This window comes from Malus sylvestris, chromosome 7 (assembly GCF_916048215.2).
Source record: "Malus sylvestris chromosome 7, drMalSylv7.2, whole genome shotgun sequence".
NCBI lineage: Eukaryota > Viridiplantae > Streptophyta > Magnoliopsida > Rosales > Rosaceae > Malus > Malus sylvestris.
The window spans coordinates 34,358,725-34,383,228 of NC_062266.1; the positions used below are offsets into that span (position 1 = coordinate 34,358,725).

The following is a 24,504-nucleotide window of genomic DNA, read 5'->3' on the forward strand; positions in this document are numbered from 1 at the left end:
CTCCCGTTGACTTCTACGCACGGCCTCTGGGCCGAGAACAATTCTAAACTTGGCCTAAACCAATATTTTTGGGCCCACACATTGCCCCCTCGCTTCTGAGGTCGTCCGTCTGTATTCCTTGGCACGAGCCTCGACCTTGAAGAAGCGAAACCATCCTAAAGATAATCATGGACTTCTCTTGAGAAAAACCACCATGCGCATTTATGAGACATAACCCCACGATCTCGATTTCCTAATTGTCCTGCCACATGTCAACCCCCTGGTTAACCTAGCAGCCCTTAATCATGATCCTCGAAAACGTGCGACCGCCGAAACGTCTTTTCTGTATTAAACCTGTTGCAACACGCCATCGTGCGTCCTCAATCCCTGAAAACCTCAGTCTTTTCGCCTTGATTCTCTAAGCATGTACAATGATTACCAACTCTCCCGCTCGATTCCATCCTTGATTTCGAAAATCAAACGCTTAGCCTTCTGCCTTAAATGTCTTTAAATACTCGGATCCCTTTTATTTGTACCTTACGCTTTCCAAAACCTTTGAAATTTTCTCGCCACTTTGTTCTCAAAAACTTTCAAAACCCAGAAAACCTTAAGCTTTCATCAATGGCTTCCTTTGTCACAGAATTTTCCCCCGAGTGCAACAAGTGCAAAGCTTTCATTGATCAGAACGCCATCAAGACCTTGCGTTTCGAAGGTGACTTGAACACTACTCATCAAATTCTGGGCCCACTCTTCAAAGACACAGTGCCATCATCCATCACCAACCTGTTTAAAAAACACTGCCTGGCAGGTTTGCTGCAGGGATTCGACTGGTCGAAGTGGTGCCAGACAAAACCCCAAGGATCTTAGCCGTCGACTAATGCGAACTGGGTGGCCTGGGTCTTACGAATGGAAAAATTCTTCAGTAAAGAATGGAATGCTCTTGGTATCCACGATGCCATCAAGCTCTCGATTATGGAGATTTTAATGGATAATGGACTCCTCATGGCCGCTCTACACCTCTGGTGTTCGGCCACCAACATCATGGTCCTTCCATTTGTCCCTATAACTCCCACCATCCTCGACATCTCGGTTATTATCGGGAACCCTCATTATAGCATTCCGGTCGATGCCACCCTTATTGGATGCCCATCCAATCTTGACCTCAAGGCGATGTTCGACGATCGGGTCGTCGAGACGTTAAGCCACGAAGGTCAAGAGCCCTCAAAAGAAGACGTTCAGAAATTGCACAAGAATTTTCTGAACTATAATACCCTTATCCTCCATTTTGCTGGTCGAGAGGAGGTAAGTCTACAGAAGGGGGAACACGAGGCCTTCCTGTTTTACTAGTACAACAAGTTCATCTGTTGTACCAAGTCAAATAAATGCTTGGTCGAGAATATGCCGGTGGCAAAAGCCCTGTCTAGTGGTCATTCTCTAGTGCTCAGTCCTGCCATCCTCGCCAACCTTCTTCATTGCCTGGCAGAAACGACCATCAACAAGATCGACCCGCACCAGAATGAACCTCTCTGGGTATTCTAACTCTGGCTGCAGGTTTATTTCTCCACACTTCGGCCAAAAGTCTCTGGCTTCCTGTCTACTGTAGCGTTTGACCTTCAATTGGCCTCCCGACCAGCGCCCACTCATCGAGCCGAATAAGTCTTTAAACACATCTTCGGCCTGGATGTCCTTTCTGATAATGAATTTTTGATATGTCGTCGTCAAGAATACCCTTACTCCATTAAACTTCCCACGTCGACTTGGAGTGAAAGCGAAGACACCAATCTTCGTCAAAATTGGGGGTCGTTCATGTTAACTTGCTACCTTCCCCTCAGTTGCGATGCTCGCCGAGCAAGTTGGGAAGTCTACCACCCCCACTTTGCCGCCCGACAGCTCGGCTACCTTCAAGGTTGCCTAATGCTTCTACTTTTTCTCGCTTCCTTCTAGACCGCGAACACGTCTTTGGTTCCTCAGAACGGAAGTGTAGAGACATCGAGAAGGAATTTCAGGAACGGTGTAAGAAATTTCACCTTCAACCAGCTGTTCCTGAATTTCTCGGCACCGATACCTTCGGTGACTAGTGGGAAGAATACACTCATAACTTCTTTTACTCTTCGATCGAGGAAGTAGTCAACAAAAGTTTCGGTGACCGGCCCAAGAGAAACTCCGCCCCTCAATCCAACGAGGCGTCCTAAGGTAAATCCTTGTTTCTACCTTTGTTTTTCAAATATTTTAATGGTTTTGCTAACGAGATTTCGCTTTCTTAGGCGCTCGGGTACTGAAAGAGGTGGACGTGGTCGTCTCGGCAGTGGTTAAGAAAAAATCGGTCCCTTCCTTTAAGAAAACCAAACTGCCGCACCAAACACACCGAGCAAACGACCTTACCTGGACGTCGAGACGGCATGTGAAGCTCCCCGTCCCCTAAAACTCGTCAAGAAATTGGCGAATAAGGGAGCACGGGATATTCATGTTATCTCTAGCCACACCACTAGGACAACTGCTCCTAGTACCTCTCCTTCCGCTCCCGTTGTTCAGGCTTCCGCGGAGAATCAACCTTCTTCGGCCAGCCCGATAACCCAGGCTCAACCAATACCTGAAGTCCCCAAGGTTGTGGTCGAGCCAGTTGCCGTACCATTGGTCGACTCGCCTGCAGCTCCAGGGTCGACAGAAGTACCTGTATTGGGAGAGACAACCCCTTCGATTAGGGAGAATTTCTCCAAGAATCCAAAACATTCGATGGTAATCTTAGAAGAGGTATGATGACGATGTCAACCATTTTACTCATTAAATTCAAAAGTATTAATAACTTTTTTGTTTCAGGATGACGAGAGTGACAAAATTCTGCCGGCGAGGCGCTCTCGACCAATCGACACTCATGTTGATCCTCATCCCGTGGTTGAGGCAGCCGCCCCGGTTGATCATCCTGTAGCCGATCGTGGGAAAAGACCCATGAATGAACCTGAGGCGACGTAAAAAACTCCAATTCACCCGCAAGACCAGGATGTTGACCTCCCTTCTCAAGAAGTAACCTCAGCTTTTGTAAGACTCAACTACTTTCTCTTGTCAATTTCGTTATAACAAATCTAAGATGGGAAAAATATTAAATGTCAGGTGCCCAATTATTCATTTCACCGAAAATTCTACGCACCGAAGGGTGTTATTTATATTTCCTGGCCACCTCATTGGCCATCGAACGTAGATAACCTCCATCGGCTGCGTGAATTAAGAAGCAGTCTGAAACACTGGGCTCGGCCATTAAGCTCTCTAGGTTCGAGCAATGAACCTGAGGACATGGCCGAAGTCTCCTATCGACAGGTTTAAAACAAATCCTCTCTGCTACCTTCTTTTACTATTTACCTTGCGCCTAAACTCATTTTTATGTGCAGCCTTCATGGGAAGTCGAGTTTGATGCTCTCCTATCGAGTACTTCAAGGGCGGCTGGCTCTTCGACAACTACAATTGAGCCAACCGACTCAACTGCTCTTGTTCGGTTGCATGAGCTCTTGTCTCTCTCAGCTTCGCAAGTCCTCGAGCGCTAGAGTCTTGATTCGGTGAGTGCATGTTTGAATGATCTCAGAGCTGATGGACGACTGAGCACCGAGGCTATCACTCAAGCATCTTCTGCCTTGGGACGAACCCGAGATTATTTCAGTATTTTCGCGAAAGCTCTTCGGGCTGACGATAACTTGAAAGCTGCAACAGCCGTTTGAGATGCCCTTCGCCCAAAGGTCGAAGTTTTAAAAGCTAAAAAAAGGACCCTGGCCGACCTTGATCGTCAAATTGCCGAACTTCAACACTGAAGATCGGCAATTGCTTCCGAGTTTGCGAAGAATTTTGAGTCGGGCGGTAAATCTTGCTTAACCGAATACGCTGTGAGTATGAAGCAGGTCGAGCAACTGAAGATGGACAAGAGAAATCGGCAAGCTGAGGTCACGATGGGTGAGGTAAGGTGGCTGGAGTTGAAGGCTATTCTTGAATCTCTTCTACCTTCATCACCCTAGAATTATTCGATTGTAGATTGATCGACCAACCATATTTGTACACCTTTTTGTTTTTTTGCTAAACTTAATGAAATGGACTTTTATTCTCGCATCTCCCAAGTGACTGGAAAATATTTCTTTAAAAACCTTCCATTGATTGGCAACTTGTGGACAATTCCAGTTCGATCTCTAAGGTGGTATGCCCCATTGCCGAGAACCTTATGAATGACGAATGGCCCTTCCCAATTCGGTGACTACTTGCCAAACCTGGGGTCTTTAATTCCTACAGGTAGTACGGTCTACCAAACCAATTCTCCTTCGCCGAACGTTTTTTGTCTAACTTGTTGATTATACGCATAGCCTGAAAGTTAAAATGAGATTAAAAAAAACAAAAAAAAATCCTATTTCAAACAGTAGAAGGTGTTTGCATGGCCTGAAAGTTGAAACCTTCCAACTGATTAAAACAAGTCACTGTCAAAACTGGCCAGAGAAAAACCAACCTCGCTGCTTTTCTAGCCGATTACAAGTAGTCGCTGTCAAAACTGGCCAAAGAAAAAGAAGAATATGGATTGAGTGCCTTCCCCATCCCATACTCTCTTCATGTCCTTCTATTTCTGTGGTCACGGTTAAATCATGTCAATATTTTATATTCTAATTGTTTTTTGTCTTATTATTTTTATAAAAAAAATAATATAAAATATTAACGTGACTTAACCATGATCACATAATATAAAAAAACATGATAAAAGTATGGGATAAGAAGGGCAGACAATTCAAGTCTGAAAAAGAAACCTTACCGCTTTTCACACATCCTGCTAAAAAACTTCATGGGCGTCCACTTTTCCAAAAAAAAAAAAAATATATATATATATATATATATATATATATATGTAGATTTATAAAGCAATTATACTTTTCAACAACACGATATTTTGGACAGTTTGGAGTTTGCATACAGGTTCACCAATTTTGGAAGAATGGTTGTTAGAAATGAGAGATTTTTTAACATGTCCAAATTATAGGCTAATACATTACATATTATTATGATGACACTTAAAAATAAATTCTTCATTTATATAATAACATGTAGAATACCATTCTGTATTTCGAGCACGTTAAAAAATTTCTCATTAATAACATCTTAAATGTTTTGGCCAGGAGGCCTACCAACATAATGACAAAGTTTTAGGTGAGCTCTTTAGTATTGAGGTCCACTATAATTAATTAGAAAACTTTATTATAATTCTTCAAAAATATTACTTTTTTTTTAACAAACGATATTATCTGCAATAAGAGGGAGAGTGGTCTCAGCCTCACAATGGGCTAACAATAATGTGGTTCAAACTCACATTTAGAGAGAATTGAACCTTAGACTTCTCACTTACTTTTAGATTAATAACTTAATAGTAATCAACTTAATACTACGGTCTAGTGGTATTCCGTTTCCTTTGTAAGTAAAAGGTTTTAGGTTCGATTCTCGCCAAAGGCAAATTTGAACCGCATAAATGCTAGGTCATTGTGAGATTTAACCACTCTCCCATCCCCTAGTATAGATAATATCGTTTGGTTTGAAAAAGAAAACAAAACTTAATAGCAATGCTAGGTAGACTTAATTTGCAAAATAAATAATGTGTCACCTATAAAAAATAAGCACGTTAATCAACACTTAGTAATAATTCAATTGTCAGCTTTCATGCCATTTAGTTTAAAAAATTTAGTCTTCCGTAACATTACTCATAACTTAAATAAGATTAAAAATTAAATTTAATCCCTTAACCTCATGTTTTATTTGTTTTTATAAGGTCTATCGTCGCTCAGTACTACGGTCTGGTGATATTTCTCTTCGCTTAGAAGTGAGAAGTTTTAGGTTCGAATCTTGTGGATGACGAATTCGATACCAAATTAGGTTGTCCATTATGTGGCTTAGCCGAACTTCTCATCTCTTTAATGTAAAAATATAAATGTACTGAAAAAAAGTAAGGTCTATCGTATACATTGATTTCTTTGTTTTGATTTCATAAGGGTTACAAAACTGAAAAGTTAAACATTAAAACAAAATTTCTTTCAATGATATGCTTTGCAATTAGGAGTCATGAAAGGAGAACGGTGAGGCCATATCCATGTTTCTCCATATATTCATGCCAATCTCCGTATGCACTATGCGATATCTTTTCTCCTCCTAGTGATAATTAATCCAAGTCGTGAACATATGATAATTAATCCAAGTCCAAGTCGTGAACATAAGATAATTAATCCAAATCCAAGTCGTTAACTTATGATAATTAATCCAAGTCGTGAACATAAGATAATTAATCCAAGTCCAAGTCGTTAACGTATGGTGATTAATCACTAATCAGAACAAGCAAAGAACTAATTATTGTTATTGTGAAAATGCAAGTTGCAGGAAGGAGTTTTCAGTGTTGGAGTTGGTTTCCTCGATCCCTCGATTAGCGGCACACACGGCGGCAGACATAGCAGCTCCGATACATGATCGAACGAGGACGAGCACCGTATGTTTCCGAGACCAACCGCCATTTTTGTTAACTTTTCAGCTGCTGGTTGGACAGTTGGACTGGACGACGACGAGTACTGTTTGCTTTCGTCTTCTCGCTTATCTCATTCAGCTCTGTGTCTGTTTTTCATTTTTATTTTCTGGCTTGGGCCAGTCGTTGTCCCTTTAAATGGGCCTAAATATAAAAAAGAGTAAACCCACTGTTCAAAAATAGCCCAATTTTTAAAACGATCCACAATGACTTGCTGGCCCAAGCTTTGCCAGGTGACTAGATATCCACACACACCCCACAAACATCAAAGGGTAGAAGAATTGGGAAAGAGAACTCGAACACATAATCTCAACTGCAGAGATAAGATAAATTTTTTAACAACTTGAACTATAAGGGTGCGTTTGTTGCACCAGAATATCTCGGACTGGACTAGCTTCATGGACTAAGCTGGACTGGGTTAGAATAGACTAAGCTGGACTGATTTAGTGAAGCGTTTGGTGCTGTGTCGGACTAAAAAGCAGGACTCATATATTATATTATTAAATTTTATATTTACAATATTTTATCATTAATTTAATCTATATATACTAATATTTTATTATTAAATTATCATTTTCCTTTCTAGAACCATTTATTTTGGTTAAGCTTTTAATCATCTTCCTCTCTCATTTTTTTTGTCCGTCCACTGCATCCCTCCCCTCTCATTTTTCCGTCCAAATCCCTCTCTCTCTTCCTTTTGCCTCTTTTCCTGTCCAACTCCCTGGGTGATAATCTGATTTGGGATGGTCTCAGATTCGAAGATTTTGCAAATCTCTCTCTTCCTCTTCACTGCAAATCTCTCTCTGCCTCTTCTATTCCTCTCACAAAATCCCTTGCAAATCTTAAAATCAAACCAAAGAGCAAGAACGAAAATGAAAATTTAGGAGTTGGAGGCGGGATGCATGCATGAGTGGCTCGAAGGTGGGAAATGGGGTTGAATCTAGGGAACTTTATCGAAAAACACCCGGTACTGTTCACTTTAACGAAAAGCCACATTTTTACACTAAAAAGTCAATCATGGTACTATTCACTTTACCCTTTATTTTGTCCTTATCATTAAAACTCAAAGTTTTCAAGCCCTTTTCATTAGTTTTCCTTTGAATCTACTTTCGGTTTCTGAGTTTTCTGGGTTTTTGGCTTTTTTGGGTTTTCTGGGTCTCTGACTTGGAGATCTTATGGACAAATGAGAGGGAGGTGGGGAGAAAGACAGTGGGAGGGCAAGTTCTCAGGCATGGGGTGAGGCAAAGTGAGGGGAAGCGGGGAAACTGGACTAGCAATCCCCTCCTTTTCCGGGGCTCTCGCTAAGCCCAGCTAACGAAGGATTTAATCGGCACGAGTCCGACTTAATCCCACTAAATTCAATCCCGACTTGCACCAAACACAGAATAATAATCCTACCCAAGTAGTCAAGTCCAGTGAAACTTAAGGTGGCCAAACAAACACGCCCTAAGTCTTTTGAGCTGACGAACAAGATTCCTAAGCTAAATGATAAACAAACATATTTTTGAAATATTTTACACCTCTATTAGTCTAGTCTATTTATATATATATATATATATATATATATATATATATATATAAATTCAATAGTCAAAAATAAAGATAGCGAGTGTGAGAGATTATTTGTCATGTGGAAGAGAACACTTTTTTGGATTCAATTTTATTATAAATAAAAATAATTAGAATTTAGGGTTTAAACATTGTTTGTGCATAGTCGTTGACAAAGAACTTGTCCAAGTCTTTTCCAAATATTCCCCTAACCTCCCCTTTTTTTTTTCTTCTGGAACAAACGATAGTATCTACACTAACTGGGTGGGGCCACTCAGTACTACGGTCTGGTGGTACTTCTCTTTACTTATAAGTAAGAGGTCTTAGATTCAAATATCATAGATGGCAAATTCGATACCAAATTAGGTTGCCCATTATGTGGCTTAGCCGAACTCCCGCTTCTCCTTAATATAAAAATATCGTTGTACTAAAAAATATATAAAAACAAAAACAAAAAAACTAAGAGGATGAGGAGTGGGTTAAACCTTCCAATGACTTTTGAATGCTTTTGTCAAATTGCTTGATATGTTTGTTTATTTCCCGATTTAGTGTCAAACTTATCTTGAAAGTTACTCTGCTTGACTAAAATCTTAAAGAACACGCTTATTTTTAGTTATGCCCCTTGCTACTCAATTTCAATCTCATTTTATTCCTTGTAATTCAAAATTCACTACTTCACTCCCTGTAACTCAAAGTTCGCTTCACTCTGCCTTTTGGAACTTGATCTTGGTCCCATTTTGCCACCATAAACTTTAAAGTCGACTCTATAAAACTTAAAATCCGCTACACATTGCCTTAGATATATTAATTTCTTATGTGGGATTTGGGTGTGTCAAGCTAAACAATTTCTTTTTTATTTTTTTTTCATCTCTTCAATTTCTTTTAAACTTAATATTCTCTGATTGAGTGATTGTTGAATGTTAACACATAATGGAGAGTTATAATCAAACTTATTGCACATGTAGCATAATCAAACTTATTGCACATGTAGCATAACCTTATTTGGTGTTGGGTCCCACATATATTTCACAATGCGGCTTATAAGTTTTAGGGAGAAGAGAGAGTCCAAAAGTCAAAGCGGAACAAATTTTGAGTTTTAAAGATAAAGTAGTGATTTTTGGGTCACATGGAGCAAAATGAAATCAAAATAAAATTTCATAAGGCGTAGATAAAAAAATGGGAACTTTAACGAAAAGCTTCTGGTATTGTTCACTTTAACGAAAAACCATATTTTTACACTAAAAAGTCAATCCTGATACTATTTATTTTACCTTTTATTTTGTTCTTATCGTTAAAACTCAAAGTTTTCAAACCCTTTTCATTAGTTTTCTTAAAAATAAGCCAAAAAAATATTGAGGGATCAATTGACTTAATTTACAATCACAAAATCACAAAAGGCTTCTTGGTCTTTCCTCTTATTTTGGGGTTGAGCTAGCTCTAGCTGTCTTTTACAATTTTAAATTCAAGCATTTATAATTCATGTTGCAATGTAGCCAAAACATATATGAAACGAATTGACAACAAAATTACACACAACAAAATTGCGCCCATCAGAATGAAAATGATGAAACATATGCAAAACTATCGACTTTTCTACGGCGTCTGAGACTATTGGATATGTACCCGACTTTAACCGCGAAATTATTAGTTAAAAATACAAAAATTAAGATTTAATTGTTAAAAAAATTGGAGTATCATATACTCTGAAGTACCATAACAAAGAATAACTTGCATGTCATTACATAACATCAATGTTGATAATAAATTCGGCCAATCAAAAAGTGAAAATAAAAAATTTGAAATCCTTTGGATTCTTGCAGAATATGGGATTGGGGTTTATCGACTATTTCATCGTATGAAATAGAAGAAGTCTAGGTTTTAAAAACCATCAATAAAACACTTGCAGTTGACTTGATTACTTAAACCATCTTTGACAAAACATATATCTAACATCAAGCACTCTCTGTATGTAAGGTTTAGAGCGTTCTACGACTAATGTCATCCCATATTTCAGCCGAGGACAGGGGCGGACGTCGTTGCGGCCTTCTAAAGAAACGACGAACGGTAGAGACTGCCACCTCTTCAGGATTGTTACAGTTGTGCAAGTCCCAATATGTTTTGCATCTGGAGACAACGGTTTCCAAGTCCTTGGCCATGAGCACAAATGCTTCCACTTTTGTCTGACTTTTGACATGTTTGCTGGAGACTGGAAGTTCGTTGAAACAGTCTGATGCCCAATCGAGAAGCTCTTCCCCATAAATGTAACCTTTCCCGACGCGCTTGATGGCCATTGATGAGACTCCTTGCCCAACTTGATTATCACTCGACCCGTAGGTCCACACTGTTCCTTGGATAATGAACATCATGCAATCGAGTGGATCTCCCATTCGAAAAACGAAGCTGGTCTCACCGTACGTCACTGGCTTCAGACAGTCGCACATCAACGTCAACACTTTTTCATTCATGCCTTTAAGCCTATTTACCTGCACACATGCGCGCGCATGGACATACATATATCATCAGAACAACATTGCAGTGAAAATGGATGCAATTAATAGATGGAGAGAGATGGAGTTTTGAAGAACATACTTTCTTAAGTGTACCCATGAAAAGATGGCGTTTAACAGTTCTTTTGGTTTGCCAGGGAAGAATAAGGAATGGCTTGTGGACATCAGCATCTTTGTCTTTTTTCAATATTTTTTCTATGCTATCCATGATCTCTTTCTTGACATCATCGGGGAATTTATTGTCGGATATCCACCTTCGTACATCTAGCATCCTCATCCGAATCTTCTGTTTCGTCTCCTCTTCTTCCTCCGCTTTTTGTCTCCTCTCCTCTGTTTTTGTAGCTTCCATCTGCATATAAGTCTGTCACGCCACAAATCAAACAATTACTTAATATACTCGAAGAATGATCTCCGCGGCCACAAACTCCTGAACATGAGAAATTGGTGAAAGTTGAAGTACAGCGAGATTCAGTATAACAACCTGCACGTTTCCAATGAAATATAAAAACAGAAGCAAGCCAACGACCGAAATGAGAATCGCAAACAAGTTTTCCCACACGTACGTACTTGTTGTCAGATTCGTCCCAAAATTACTACAAAATAATAGACAATGTTGCCCAATTAGATAACCCAAAATTTATATCCGTTACAAATTTTTTTAAAATTGTTGATTGTCAATGGATACATCGTACCTTAGATTTCGCAAGCCCCACCAGAAAGAGTAAAATAACTTCCTTCCGAACTGTGTGTGGTCTACGTTATGATTCTGAAGGGAATCAAGAAATATTCCAAAATTAAATTGGGGTAAGACACCATCTGGAGTATCTAACGGGCAATGCTTGTTTAGAAATGCTATGTTTCTTGAATTAGTAGTTTGATGCCCACAGTAGAAAGTATTCATACACCCAACAGGATCTGGACTATGTTTTGCACAGGCATTGTACCAGCATAATGTCTCTTGTTGAATAGAAAAGAAATACCAAAAAGCTCCAAGTATCTACAAAAGCAACAAATTCATAAGCAAATGATTTATCAACTAAGGAATATGTAATGTTTACGGAAAAATTGTGCAGGGCAATGCTATGAGTTTCTATGTGAACCAAATCGAACAAACAAATCTTGTAATAATTGAAGACGGAAGTAGGTTTAAGCGTACATATAATTTGAAACGCGCATACAAAATCGAACGTTAGTCAAACATTTCTAAAAGAAAGCTTCATCTGACATTAGTGAGTACATAACATTAAGCTTTGATAAAAGGAGTATGATTCTCTCCTCTTTTTTTTTTTTTTTTCCTCCCCTTCTATTTGAACGTTTACGATTAAGTCACGTCAACATCTTATATTACTTTTTTATAGAAAGAGAAAGACAAAATAGAGAATGTGAGAAAAAGGGATGGAAAGAGGAGGATAAATAATCCTAGTCCTTGATAAAAAGAACTTCTCTACACTTTTTCTTAACAAAAAACAACCTAATAACTTTGTTTAATAAAATTTTGCCATTTTTATGAAAAGGCAAAATTTGAGAGCTTTAATGAAAAAAGGTTTTTTCAAATTTTTTTCTTAAAGTCAATTTCAACTCATGGCCTAAAACCTATAATTCCCTTTCTATTCTCCCCCCAATCCATTCCAACCTAAGTTCTAATTTGGACCTAAAATATAAAACCTAAAAAAAAGCCAGATTTAGGCCAAGATTAGTGGTGGAGCCCGCCCCCACATGGGTGTGTCTCCCACTTGTCTGACAATAAAATTGAGCCCAACGGCTCTTTTGGTTGATTAACAGCTCACATTTCAATGTGTTGTTGGTTATCCAACGGTCCACATTTAATTTAATTAATACTTTTATTTTATATTTATAAATTTATTGAATCCAACGACTGAGATCTAATATGATCAAATCTAACGGTAAAAAAAAATATCTAACGGCCCAAATTTAAATTCAATGGTTAAAATAATTATAAAAAAAATATTTGACTCAAAATTCACCCAAAAACTCTATAAATACCTATATATTTGTTGAAACATCCACACAAAACTCACATTTCTCCTATAATTCTTCCAATTTTTCTTTCTACCATCTTCCAAAACCATGTGTTTGCTCATGTGTCTTGTGTTTATATATCTCTATCATGTGTTTCATATTCTTCTATAGTGTTTCATGTGTCAGTTTAGTGATTTTTCAATGTTTATCAGAATTTAAATATTTTCAGATTAAAATGTTCATAAAATTAATTTAGCATAATCTACATAATTTTTTTTAAAATAGTTAATTAAAAAAAAAAAAGCCTAAATTCATTATTCTTCCATCACCATCATTACTCTATCTCATCTTTCACCTATCACCATCACCTCTCTCTCCTCTTTCACCTATCACCATCATCATCTCTCTCATCTTTGACCCATTACCATCATCATCTCTCTTTTCTTTCTCATGGCACTTCTTCCTCCTCTCCTCTCCTCTCCGGGGAATTTTTTATTTATTTTTGTTATGTATAAAGTTTAAAAATTTATCATCTTTTGAAGACATAATAATATGAATTATTTATCACATACCAAAATTATTACCGACATATTTTTAATAAAAACACTGAATAAGTTTTATTAATAAGAAATATTGTTTTTTTTAAATAATAAATTTCTAGATAGAAAATAATGATCACAATCATGGTCACTATTTCTAAAAAATGATTACTATTTCTAGAAACAGTGGTTACCCTTTCTAGATAGTGGTTGTTATTTCCAGAAATGGTGTCACTATTTCTAAAAACAATCGTCACCATTTTTAGACAGCAATGCTGGGTTTGAGGGGAGCAAACTGTGTGGTCGCACAGGACCCCTAAAGGTAGACCTGGCATTCTTGTCGTTTTCGTGACATACCTGATATCTTAACAGGTCATGTCGTGTAACACTTGTTAAAGTAAAATGGTAATATAATCTGACCGAAAATTGACCCATTAATATTATTAGGTAATATGACCCGACCCGTTAAAGAAAATATATGTTAAATCAATAAATAATAAATAATAAAAAACATAATTTGACAAAAAAAAAATGGAAACATAATACTAAATTAGTATATGCATAACATACTGCCACATAAATATTATTTCAAAACATGAAGAAAAAAAAAACATTTGTCTTTCAAGTATTATATACTAAAAAATAAGTCTAATGAAAAAACATTAGTACATTACTACAAAATACCAAATATTCAAAGATATGCAAAACGAAGCAAGTTGAGCTTCAAGGTTGAGGATTTAAAGTTTTGAAACATTAGTACATTACTACAAAATACCAAACATTCAATGATATTTGAAAACTGATAATTAGCATGAGTTTTAAAGTTTGTTTCACTTTTAGTTATTGCTTTCTAACATTTTGTAAAAAAAATAAAATTTGGAGGAATATCTTGAAGACCCTTTTTATAAATTTTGCACAGGACTTCCAAAATCTCAAAGACAGCTCTGCTAGACAGTGACACTATTTTTAGAAATCTTAAATTCTAAACCCTATATCCTATATAGTGACATTATTTCTGAAACCGGTGTCATTTTTTTTAGAACTAATGGTTATCATTACTGGACAGTGGCACTATTTCTATATAAAAAATTAAGAAACAGAAGAAAGAAGCATTCCAGATTCTTAAATCTGAATTGGCTGTGGATCCCGAAAAGAAGCCTCATTTTGATGCGGATGTGGGTATCAGTTAAAAAAGAAAAATTGACACCGAAGCTAATGGGTTTCGCGTTTTGAAAAGAAGGAAAATGGACGAGAGATGCTGAGCTTATAAAATTAAAGGGGGTCAACCCAATGTCCTAATCTCAATCTTTTTCAATGATGTCCTTTAACTAATAGAGAAATGCTAAGCATATTACCTCAAAAGTAAGACTTTTTATGGATTCTTTGACACCTAATATTTTTAGTGTAATGTTTTATAATGTTAGAACGAAAATTAATGTTAAACTATAAGATAATAGAAAGTATACGAAGAGTTTCACTTTGAAATAGCATTCTTAGTATTTCTTTAACTAATATGCCTGAAGAATGCTTTGATTGGTTTATTTGTCTTTTAACTAATAACAACTTTTTTTTAATATTATATTAAACTTTTGTCATTTTCATTAAATAAAGTTATAAGAAAGCTTTTGGTTAAAATTTTGAAGCCTTTAATGAAATGATAATTGAAGCGAAACTTACATGGCTGGCAAGAATGTAGAGAAAAAAATTGTATAGACCTTTAAACCAAGTTCCAACAACCTCTCGAAGCTTCTTGGACGACTGGTGAACTCGATATATCCTTGGTAGATATTGACCAAAAATGAAGGCATTCAGAAGCTTTTTATGTTCCACATATTCAGCGCCTCTCATGTTGTAAAATGTAACTACTATTAGCAGCTTTAGAAAAGAAATAAAAAGAAGTTAGAAATCCACTAATTACAGCTAGCTGGTTAAGAATAGCTACACAAAAAAAAAAGTAGAGTTTAATATCTCTTACTTGTGGGACCGGAAGAAGAGCGAGAAAATCATTTATGTAGGAGAAGTATAACCATGACATCTTCTGAGCTATTTTCTTGCCAACTTTAGTCAACGCTTTTCCTTTTGATTTCCCATACAAATTTCCTTCAATTTGCTGGGTACTTGAGGCCACAGTACTTGTGGTATTTGCAGCCACATTAGCCCCAAACTTTTTGTGCATTTGAAATGTAACGCTTTTGTGAACTTTACAAATAAAAGGCACAGCGAAAATGATATCCGTGAGTGATCGCAACACAAGAATAGTAGTGCTCAGCTTTTTGTCCATTTGAAGACACTTGTTATCTTGATCAATGATTAAAATGTACAAGAACAGAGGATCTAGTGAGACGGCTAACACACAGGAAATAACCATTATCTTACTCCATATGTAAAGGAATTTCCTCCTCTGTTCACTTTTTCGCATTTTTAGGACATATAATACCTTTCTAATCAATACATTCCAATGTCCTGCATCAGATCTTGAAACGACACAAAAAGAACAAATTGCACCCATCAGAATCATGAAGAAAAATAAAAGGATAGGCATATGAGAGTTCACGAGCATTCTTTAGTGTGAAGCATACATAAGGGCAGTGTGACGATGTAGAAGGATGTGCATATGAGAGTTCATGAGGAAAATAGGCAGACAGATGAAATGCAGAAAGTTAAATGCTCAGCATTTGAAAGCATAAGGTGACATTGAATATGTGAAGGTTGTGCATGGATCATAATCACAAGTTACAGCCCTATGATCGATGAAGTATTTTGGCCAGCCAAAGGCAGTAAGGATATGAGTCCCAGTGTTTGATACAAAAATATATTTGAAAAAATTACAGACAAAAAATTGCAGTCGTAATGTAAAGAAGTACTAACCCCTCTTCTAGGCGCTCCACATCTGAAGCTCTTCCGTAAACCATAACCACTCAATTGAGTTTATGACACTCCGTGATGATCAGTAATTCAGTATTCCCTTCTAGCCTGACAGCAAAAAGAAATTGTGAGAGAGAGAGAGAGAGAGAGAGAGAGAGAGAGAGAGAGAGAGAGAGAGGAGGGAGAGTTTAGCTACATGGAAGCTTACAGCGATGATACCTGAATGGCTAAGTTTAGTAGCATTCTCTGCAGCAAGTGGCAGAAACCGAAGTTTGGTAGCCTTCTCTGCAGCAAATAGCTAGTTGTTTCATGCAGATGATGATGTTATCGATGTAGAAAATCCCTTTTCGAAAACAAATCAAAGTTCTTCTTATTAGCTAGTTGTGTCAAATGGATTACAAGTATTGTTTTTAAGTGTTAAAATAAAGGACTAAATGTGTTGCAAGCATTGTGTGTAGATTTCAAATGGATTACAAGTATTGTATCTAATTTCAATTTTGAACATAATGGAGAATTTACACAATTTTCTTTCAGTGTGCTCAAATGTGCAAAAAATAAATATATCAGATCATTTGAGACATGATTAAAAAAGAGAAGATTACATATGCAAAGAAGTAAAAACACCACAGTAGTTTTTCAAACATTCACATTTAAATAGACCAATTCAAATTGTCCTCAATTCGAAGCCTAGACAAAATTCAACTGAAAAGATGTCATATTGTTGGTCATGCTTCTTATTTGGTTGTCAATGTGTTGTGACAAAAACACCGAATCAAAAGAGCAAACTAAGTAATTAGGTAGTTGTTCAAGTGAATCATAAGTGCACAAAATTAAAAGTTAAAACTTTCCCAACAGTGGCATACCTCTATATGAATTTGGATTACACAATAACCAGAAGTCGAATCTCCTTTTGTATACAAACTAACAACAGTACTGATATTATTGTTTTCCTGGCAGCAGAAACAAAGGGAAGCTTTAAAATGTGTTGAATTAGAACTAGGCATTTGAGCCAAAAAAGTTATTGAGATCGGCATAACTTCTCACTTTGGTCCCTGAGATTTGAAATCGATAGAAATGGTCCTTGAGTTTTCTCACCGTCAATCATTTTGTCCTTCCGTAAAAAACCTATCTTAAATAAGAACCAAAATGACAAAAATACCCTCAGTTTAATAAACAATGGGCCAAAAGTAATAAACAACAAGGGTATTTTTGTCATTTTATCATTATTGAGAAGAGATTGTTCACAGAATGACCAAAATGGTTGACGGTGGAAGGGACCAGTTCTATCGATTTTCAATTTCAATGACCAAAGTAAAGAGTTATGTCAATTCCAAAAACTATTTTAGCTCAAAAGCTGTAGAATTACTTCAAATATATTTAAAATTGCATTAGCAGTGAAACTAGAACATCATAAATATTAGGCCTAATCGGATAAATAGTCCCCGTGGTCGTAAGGTATTCGGATGATAGCCCCTGTGGTAAAAAAATTCGGATTTAAACCCCTATGGTCTAAATCTGTTAGGATTTATGCCCTTCTGTTAAATAATGCTGACGTGGCTGCCACATATATGCCACGTGGCTGCCAAATGTCTGCCACGTGGCAAAAATAATAATTTTTAATTTTTTTTTTAAAAAACCTGAATTTTTACAACAAAAAAAAACCCAGATCTGCAAGAAGAAGAAGAAGAAGAAGGAAAAGGGAGAGGGAGGAGGGTCGCGCGGGGAGAGGGCTCCGGCGAGGGGGGGAGCTGGTCTCCGGCGGGAAGAAGAAGAAGAAGAAGAAGAAGAAGAAGAAGAAGAAGAAGAAGAAGAAGAAGAAGAAGAAGAAGGAAGAGGAGGGAGAGGGAGGAGTCGTGCGGGGAGACCGGCGGGAAGAAGAAGAAGAAGGAAGAAGGAGAGGAAGGAGGGTCGCGCGGGGAGAGGGCTCTGGCGGGAAGAAGAAGAAGAAGAAGTCCGGCGGGGGGGGGGGGGGACCGGGCAGGGGGCGGGGGGAGCTTCTGGGTTTTTTTTTTTTTTGTAAAAATTCAGGTTTTAAAAAAAAAATTAAAAATTATTATTTTTGCCACGTAGCATATATGTGGCAGCCACGTCAACATTATTTAACAGAAGGGCATAAATCCTAACAGACTTAGACCACAGGGGTTTAAATCCGAATTTTATACCACATGAGCTATCATCCGAATACTTATCCGATTAGGCCTAAATATTATATTATAGTAGACCAATGCGACAACAAAGTTTTTTTAAATGCCTCGCACTGGCATTGAGACTCAACTTCAATACTTGAAACTTCATTTAAACTTGTAAAGACAAAAACTTAATCAATTAAATACAAATATTCAAACATTGACAAATAAAACACATTGAGAGGAATTACCTTATCAATATCCCAAATCAATGATGGGTTCTGACACCTAAATGGGCAACCGAATCGGACCAAACCCTTTGTCATGTCATTAGAAATTTGAATTTAGAAGATCAAATAACAAATTGCAGAGAGTACTCCGATCATTAAAAATTGGCATGCATGAAGGATACCTCAAATTGAGAAGCTTGAATTTGATATCACGAAGAATAGAAATGCAGCTAGATATAAGTATATATACTGCATGAACCGGCCAGATTCCAATTCTAACTCCTCAAGTTTTCTAATAAAGTGAAGAAAATAATCTTTTGATACCTTGCTGCACAAAGAAATTTTTGGTTGTCAATGTGTTGTGACAATAACACATTATTAATTAAAAGAGCAAATAAGTAAGGGTAAATTACACAAAACTACCTTAATTATTGGTATCACGACACTTTCATACCTCATTTTTTAAAATTGACAATGTCATACCTCATCTTACGAATTTGTGTCAATGTCAGATCTCCGTCAGTTTTTCTGTTAAATGCTGACGTGGCCAGAGAGAGGACCCACTCACTAATCCAACTGGATTAAAAAATAATTAAATATATTTTTAATAATTAAATATTCAAAAATTAAAAAACTAAAAAACTAAAAAAAAATAAAAAATGGCCCAAGGGATCTGGCCTTCCCTTCCACTCGCAACACCAACCCTTTCCCCCACCCGCACCAACCTTCTTCTTCTCTTCGACAACCACCAAAACCCAGAAACCTTCTTCCACCCATCCCCACAACCTTCCCCAACCCACCCCCATCCCCCACCTCTTCCCTTCCCCTACTTCTTCCCGTCCTTTTCGAACCCAAACCTAACCCTAATTCCCCATTTTCAAACAGAAGCCCTCGACCCCATCGCTCTGATTCTCTCACAGAACCCTAACCCTAACCCTTAGCACCGTATTGTCACAAGTTCCTAGGCAAGCTCCATCAGCTACACTCTTTGCGATCGTGCTATGGCTAAAAGGACGCCGTTGCTGGGCGCTCCGTAGCCTAGCAAGTTGTGGAAAGGGGTTTTTGCAGTGGCTGGAATCATGACCACGCTCGTCACTTATGGCATTCTCCAGGTCCCTAATTCCCTCACATTTCTCTAATTCTTCGAATCGATCTCCGTTATCGTGGCGGAAATGTTGAATCTTTTACTTCGATTTCTTGCAGGAGAAGATCATGAGAGTGCCATACGACGACGACAAGGCGTTTTTCAAGTACTCGCTTTTCCTCGTCTTTTGCAACCGCATCATGACATCAGCGGTCTCCGCCGAAGTTTTGTGGGCCAGAAAGAAGGCTTTGGATCCTGTTGCTCCGATTTAGGGTTTGGGTTCGAAAGGGACGGGAAGAGGTAGGGGAAGGGAAAAGGTGGGGGATGAGGGTGGGTAGGGGAAGGTTGGGGGGACAGGTGGAGAAAGGTTTCTGGGTTTTGGTGGCTGTCGAAGAGAAGAAGAAGGTTGGTGCGGGTGGAGGAAAAGGTTAGTGCTGCGGGTGGAAGGGAAGGCCGGATCCCTTAGGCCATTTTTATTTTTTTTTATATTTTTATATTTTTTATTTTTAAATATTTTATTATTTTTTTAATCCAGTTGGATTAGTGAGTGGGTCCTCTCTTTGGCCACATCAGCATTTAACAGAAAAAGTAACAGAAAAACTGACGGATGTCTGACATTGGCACAAATTCGTAAGATGAGGTATGCCATTGTCAATTTTAAAAGATGAGGTATGAAAGTGTTATGACACCAATAGTTGAGTTAGTTTTGTGTAATTTACCCAATAAGTAATTATGCAGCTGTTCACGTGAATCATATGTGCACAAAATTAGAAGTTGAACTTTTCCAACAATAACATACATGTATACGAATTTGGATTACACTGTAACCAGTAATCTAATCCCCTTTTGTATACAAACCAACAACAGTATTGATATTATTGTTTTCTTGGCAGCAGAAACAAAGAGCAACTTTAAAACATGTTTTCCTGCATGCATCAAGTTTTTTTATTTACTCCATTCAAATTCAATTGGGAAAACATATCTTAATTTTAAGAATATTTAATAAATATGTCACAATACCAAATAAACAGATGATACAATCTCAATCTTAGGACTACTTTGGGGAGTTAATCAAACTTAAACAACATTTAGCGACACGTGAGACTCCAAATTATGCCTGAATAACCTTATTTTAACATAGTAGTTTAATTCAATTAACCAATAATTAAAGTTAAAGAATAAACTTAAAAATAATAAATTATTGAGGAGGCTATATTTAGCCTATTCGGTTAGAGATAGTATATGAATATGACCTGACATTGTTCATTTAAAAATAATTTTTTACAGAGCTATATTTCTGGATAAGGCTATATTTAACCCCTTCAGTTGGAGATGACCTAAACCAACCAAATTCCAATTTCAACTCCTTAAGTTTTCTAACAAAGTAAAGCTCAAGATACCAAAACTTTCTTTGGATAGCAAAGTATCAAAAGCTTCTATTCTTCACTCATAAAAGCGTTCAAATTCTCCACCAAAAAAAGGCTCAAACTTCCTTCGATTGATGTCATAATTTTAGTCTCAAGCTTTTTTTTGTTTTAAAATTTTTACCCAACATTTAGTTTATAAAGTGCATTTCCTGTAATTGAAGTTTTCACTTACTTTCACAATAATGATGGCAAATTGAAATCCCTCTATGGTCAGAGGAGGCTGAAATATCTATATGAGTCTTTTCGGCCTCCAAAAAGAGTGAATAACAGTGATTTGCCACAGTACTTCCCATTTTCTTAAAAAAAATAAAAATTTGAAATCCTCTATGACAAAGTTTTATTTAAGTTAAGCCAAAAACCAAAAACAAAAGCATTTAAAAATTAAACAAAAATGGAGATGCTGGAGGATTCAACATAGTTATTTCTCGATATCACACCCATTTTTACTTCTCACACACCCTTATAATTTTCGACCATCAAATCGGATGAAATGAAAAAGATCAATGGACAGAAATTAATAAGGGGTGTGTGAGAAGTAAAAAGGGATGTGTGGATAGCACACCCCAAAAGAAAAAAACTTCTCATTGGGAATAGAGTAATGCTAGATAAACTAAATGATGTGTCACTAATAAAAAAAATAGGGTAATGCTAAGGAGATCAAATTTTTAAGGGTAATGCTAGGGAAACTAAATTTGTAAACTAAATGAAATGGAAGTTGTTGATTGAATTATTACTTAAGCATTAATTAACACGCTCATTTCATATTAGTGACACATTATTTAGTTTCCAAATTTAGTCTCCCTAGTATTACCCAATTTTTAAACCAAATTTGCGAACTAAATGATATGTCACTAATAGGAAATAAGCACGTTAATTAACACTAAGTAATAATTTAATCATCAATAATCATGTCATATACTCTAAAAAATAAACACGTTAGTCAACATCAACACTTAAGTAATAATTCAATGATCAATTTTCATGTCACTTGTCTTACAAAATTTAGTTTTCCTAATATTACTCGGTAGAGTATAATATATCAAACTAACAAAAGTAAACACCTCATATATAGAGGCAAATGAAAATGGAGTTCACCTTCAATCCGAACCTCCCAAGCAACTGTCGACGACACACCAAGAATCCCCCTAACCGAAGCGATAGACATATTTGGCACGCGTGACATACAGAAAGAAACAGGTTTTTCAATCAACCTCTACAATGTGACCCTCGCAAATTTGTCAGTTATTGTCATGCCCTTTCTAAACTTTTCAACTTTACATCCAGCAAGAACATACAGCAGCACATGCGGCGGCAGACATAGTACCTCCTCTTCATGATCGAGGACGAGTACTTTGCCGAGACCAACCACCATATTTGTTGACTTTTGAGTGCTGCTAGGACTGGACGACTATCATTGTTTGCTTTGCTTTCGTCTTCTCACTTCATCTCGTTCAGCTCTGCATCTGTCTTTCCTTTTTCTTTTCTACGTTGGGCCCGTCGTTGTCCCTTTGAAAAAAAAGGTAACAAGCTGTTAACTTAGGGGCCTTTTTTAAAATGGGCGTAAATATAAAAGAGCCTAAACCCAAACAGTTCAAAAATGACCCCATTTTTAAAACGATCCACAATTACTTAATGGTCCAAGCCTTGCTAGATGACTAGGTTTCCACACGCACCAAAAGATGTAAGAATTGAAGAGAACTCAGAACACAAAACCTCGAGTGTAAAGATAAGACAACGGACAAGACTTTTGAGTTAGCGTTTGGGCTTAGGGTTTAAGTTTTTTTTGAGTTAACGGATAAGATTCTTGAGCTGAATGATAAATATACATATTCTTGAGCTGAATGATTAACAATCGGATGTGAAAATCCTATCCCAAAACCAAATCATGTTATGTACTTATGCTTATTTATTAGTCTTTTGATTTTGCTCAACCCACCCAACTCAATTGCCACCAATCACGCCACTGATCAGACTATAAATTATTCACCAAAAATAAAAGTATAAAGCTGAAACTACAAGTCCACAACTCCAAAAGCCCCGAAAGGTTTATGGGTTGAAAAAGAAAAAGAAAAAAAAGTAGCAAACGAGGTATTCAATAGGATCCACATAGCTATCTACTCCAAATCAATCAACACCTTTTCAACGGTGGTGGGTCACCCTGAACCTTAAGCAACAAATAAACCTGCATGCTTTGTAGGGTGAGAATTTGAACCCGTAAGAAATGCGAGGAGAGACACTTATGCGCTTTGATTAACTAACTTAACACACATATGTATAGAGTCCGAAAGTTGAAAATGATGTTATGATGGGGTCTCTGCTTCTTCTTCTACTTGTCCTCGGTGACCTTGTTTAATGAGGCATGATGAGTGCCTCCAGGTCATGTATTTGGGCTTTTACCAACAACATGTGTGCGTGGTCATTGACATGTGCTTTTCAACACCCACATTTTTTTGTCATCTTATGTTTTTGGCACAATATTTTATAATGTTAGTACGAGAATTGATGTTAAACTGTGAGATAACAAATGATCTATAAAGACTCCGGCTATTGAAAGAGTCTCCGTGGCATTTCTCATGTGTGTTATATTATATGTGTAGTAGTATAGGCACTAGTATAACTCGGGAGAACTTCTGACTGTATACCAGCAGCTTTCCTTGCCTTACAAAATCAATTACAAGGCCTTCAGCGGGCCTAGCAGCGTACCATTTCCCTCCCAATCGAGAAACTTCCCTAAAATCGAATTTTATTGGAACAATCTTTTAAGTTAATTACGCATGACTACCAATTGAGAAACTTTCTTAAAATCAGATTTTCTTGGAACGGTATTTTAAGTTTATTACGTATGACACGCAAGAAAAATAAAATTATGCTACAATTCATTTAAAATATTGTTACAGTGACGTTTCCGTAATGTCAACAAGAAAGATTAAACCTATCAAACTTGTCTAGAAAAAGGTTAGGGTTTTTTATGGAGAAATTTCCACGAAGTCCAAAATATTCAAAGACTCAGTTTCAAATCATTTTATGACAAGAGGTGGAACCCATGAACCCCTTTCCCTCCACCATCACCACCACCACAAGTGGAAGTGGGAAACCCAACAAAATAGGCTCATCTCCTCCATCTCAAGAACAAGAAGTGGAAGAAAAAACAACACCGCAATTTCCAATTTTTGGATGTGGTCCACTGTTTGTGTTATAGAAAGTGGGCCCTCACCTTATCGATAAAAAGCTAAGGTTATATTTTTGCTCACCATTATAAATTATGATGTATGTTTACTATACACCTCATCTTCTGATACGTGTCCTTTCAATTAACTATGGTTAATTTTTTTTCAAAATTAGTGAAGGACATTTATTATTAAAGTTAATCATAGTTAGTTGAAAAGACACATATCATATGCTGAGATGTATGATGAGCATACACCATAATTAAGATGGGAGTATTTTTGCTTACCACCATTTAGTGTGGTGTATACTCACAATCCTATTAATTACCGTTAGATGAGTTTGAATTTCGAGATTCGTGTAGTGGATAAGCACAAATTTAAAAATTCAAACTCATCTAACAGTGATAAATATGATGCTGAGCAAAAATGCACTCCCAAAAGATAAATGAAAATAAAACACTAACTAACAAGAAGGTAGGACCCACAAAGTCGCTAATGAGTCAAGATAAATAAAATTTTTAGTGTATCAGAA

General features: G+C 37.0%; 1 protein-coding gene across 5 annotated transcripts; it reads right to left on the bottom strand.

Moving 5' to 3' along the window:
- Positions 1-9,716: 9,716 nt before the first annotated feature.
- LOC126627771 (cyclic nucleotide-gated ion channel 1-like) lies at positions 9,717-18,461 on the bottom strand. Of its 5 annotated transcripts, none has more exons than XM_050297319.1 (10): positions 18,316-18,461; positions 16,802-16,888; positions 16,158-16,223; positions 15,942-16,046; positions 15,049-15,547; positions 14,751-14,948; positions 11,247-11,551; positions 11,036-11,147; positions 10,637-10,915; positions 9,717-10,530 (listed from the first exon to the last, which is right to left on the bottom strand). In XM_050297319.1, the coding sequence occupies exons 4-10, from the start codon at positions 15,983-15,985 to the stop codon at positions 10,024-10,026; spliced, it is 1,944 nt and encodes a 647-aa protein (XP_050153276.1). In that variant the 5' UTR covers positions 15,986-16,046; positions 16,158-16,223; positions 16,802-16,888; positions 18,316-18,461; the 3' UTR covers positions 9,717-10,023. The 5 variants fall into 5 exon arrangements, with proteins under 5 accessions (XP_050153276.1, XP_050153274.1, XP_050153275.1 ...); XM_050297317.1 differs by having other exon boundaries at positions 16,158-16,281; XM_050297318.1 differs by having other exon boundaries at positions 16,147-16,281.
- Between the last annotated feature and the right edge of the window lie 6,043 nt (positions 18,462-24,504).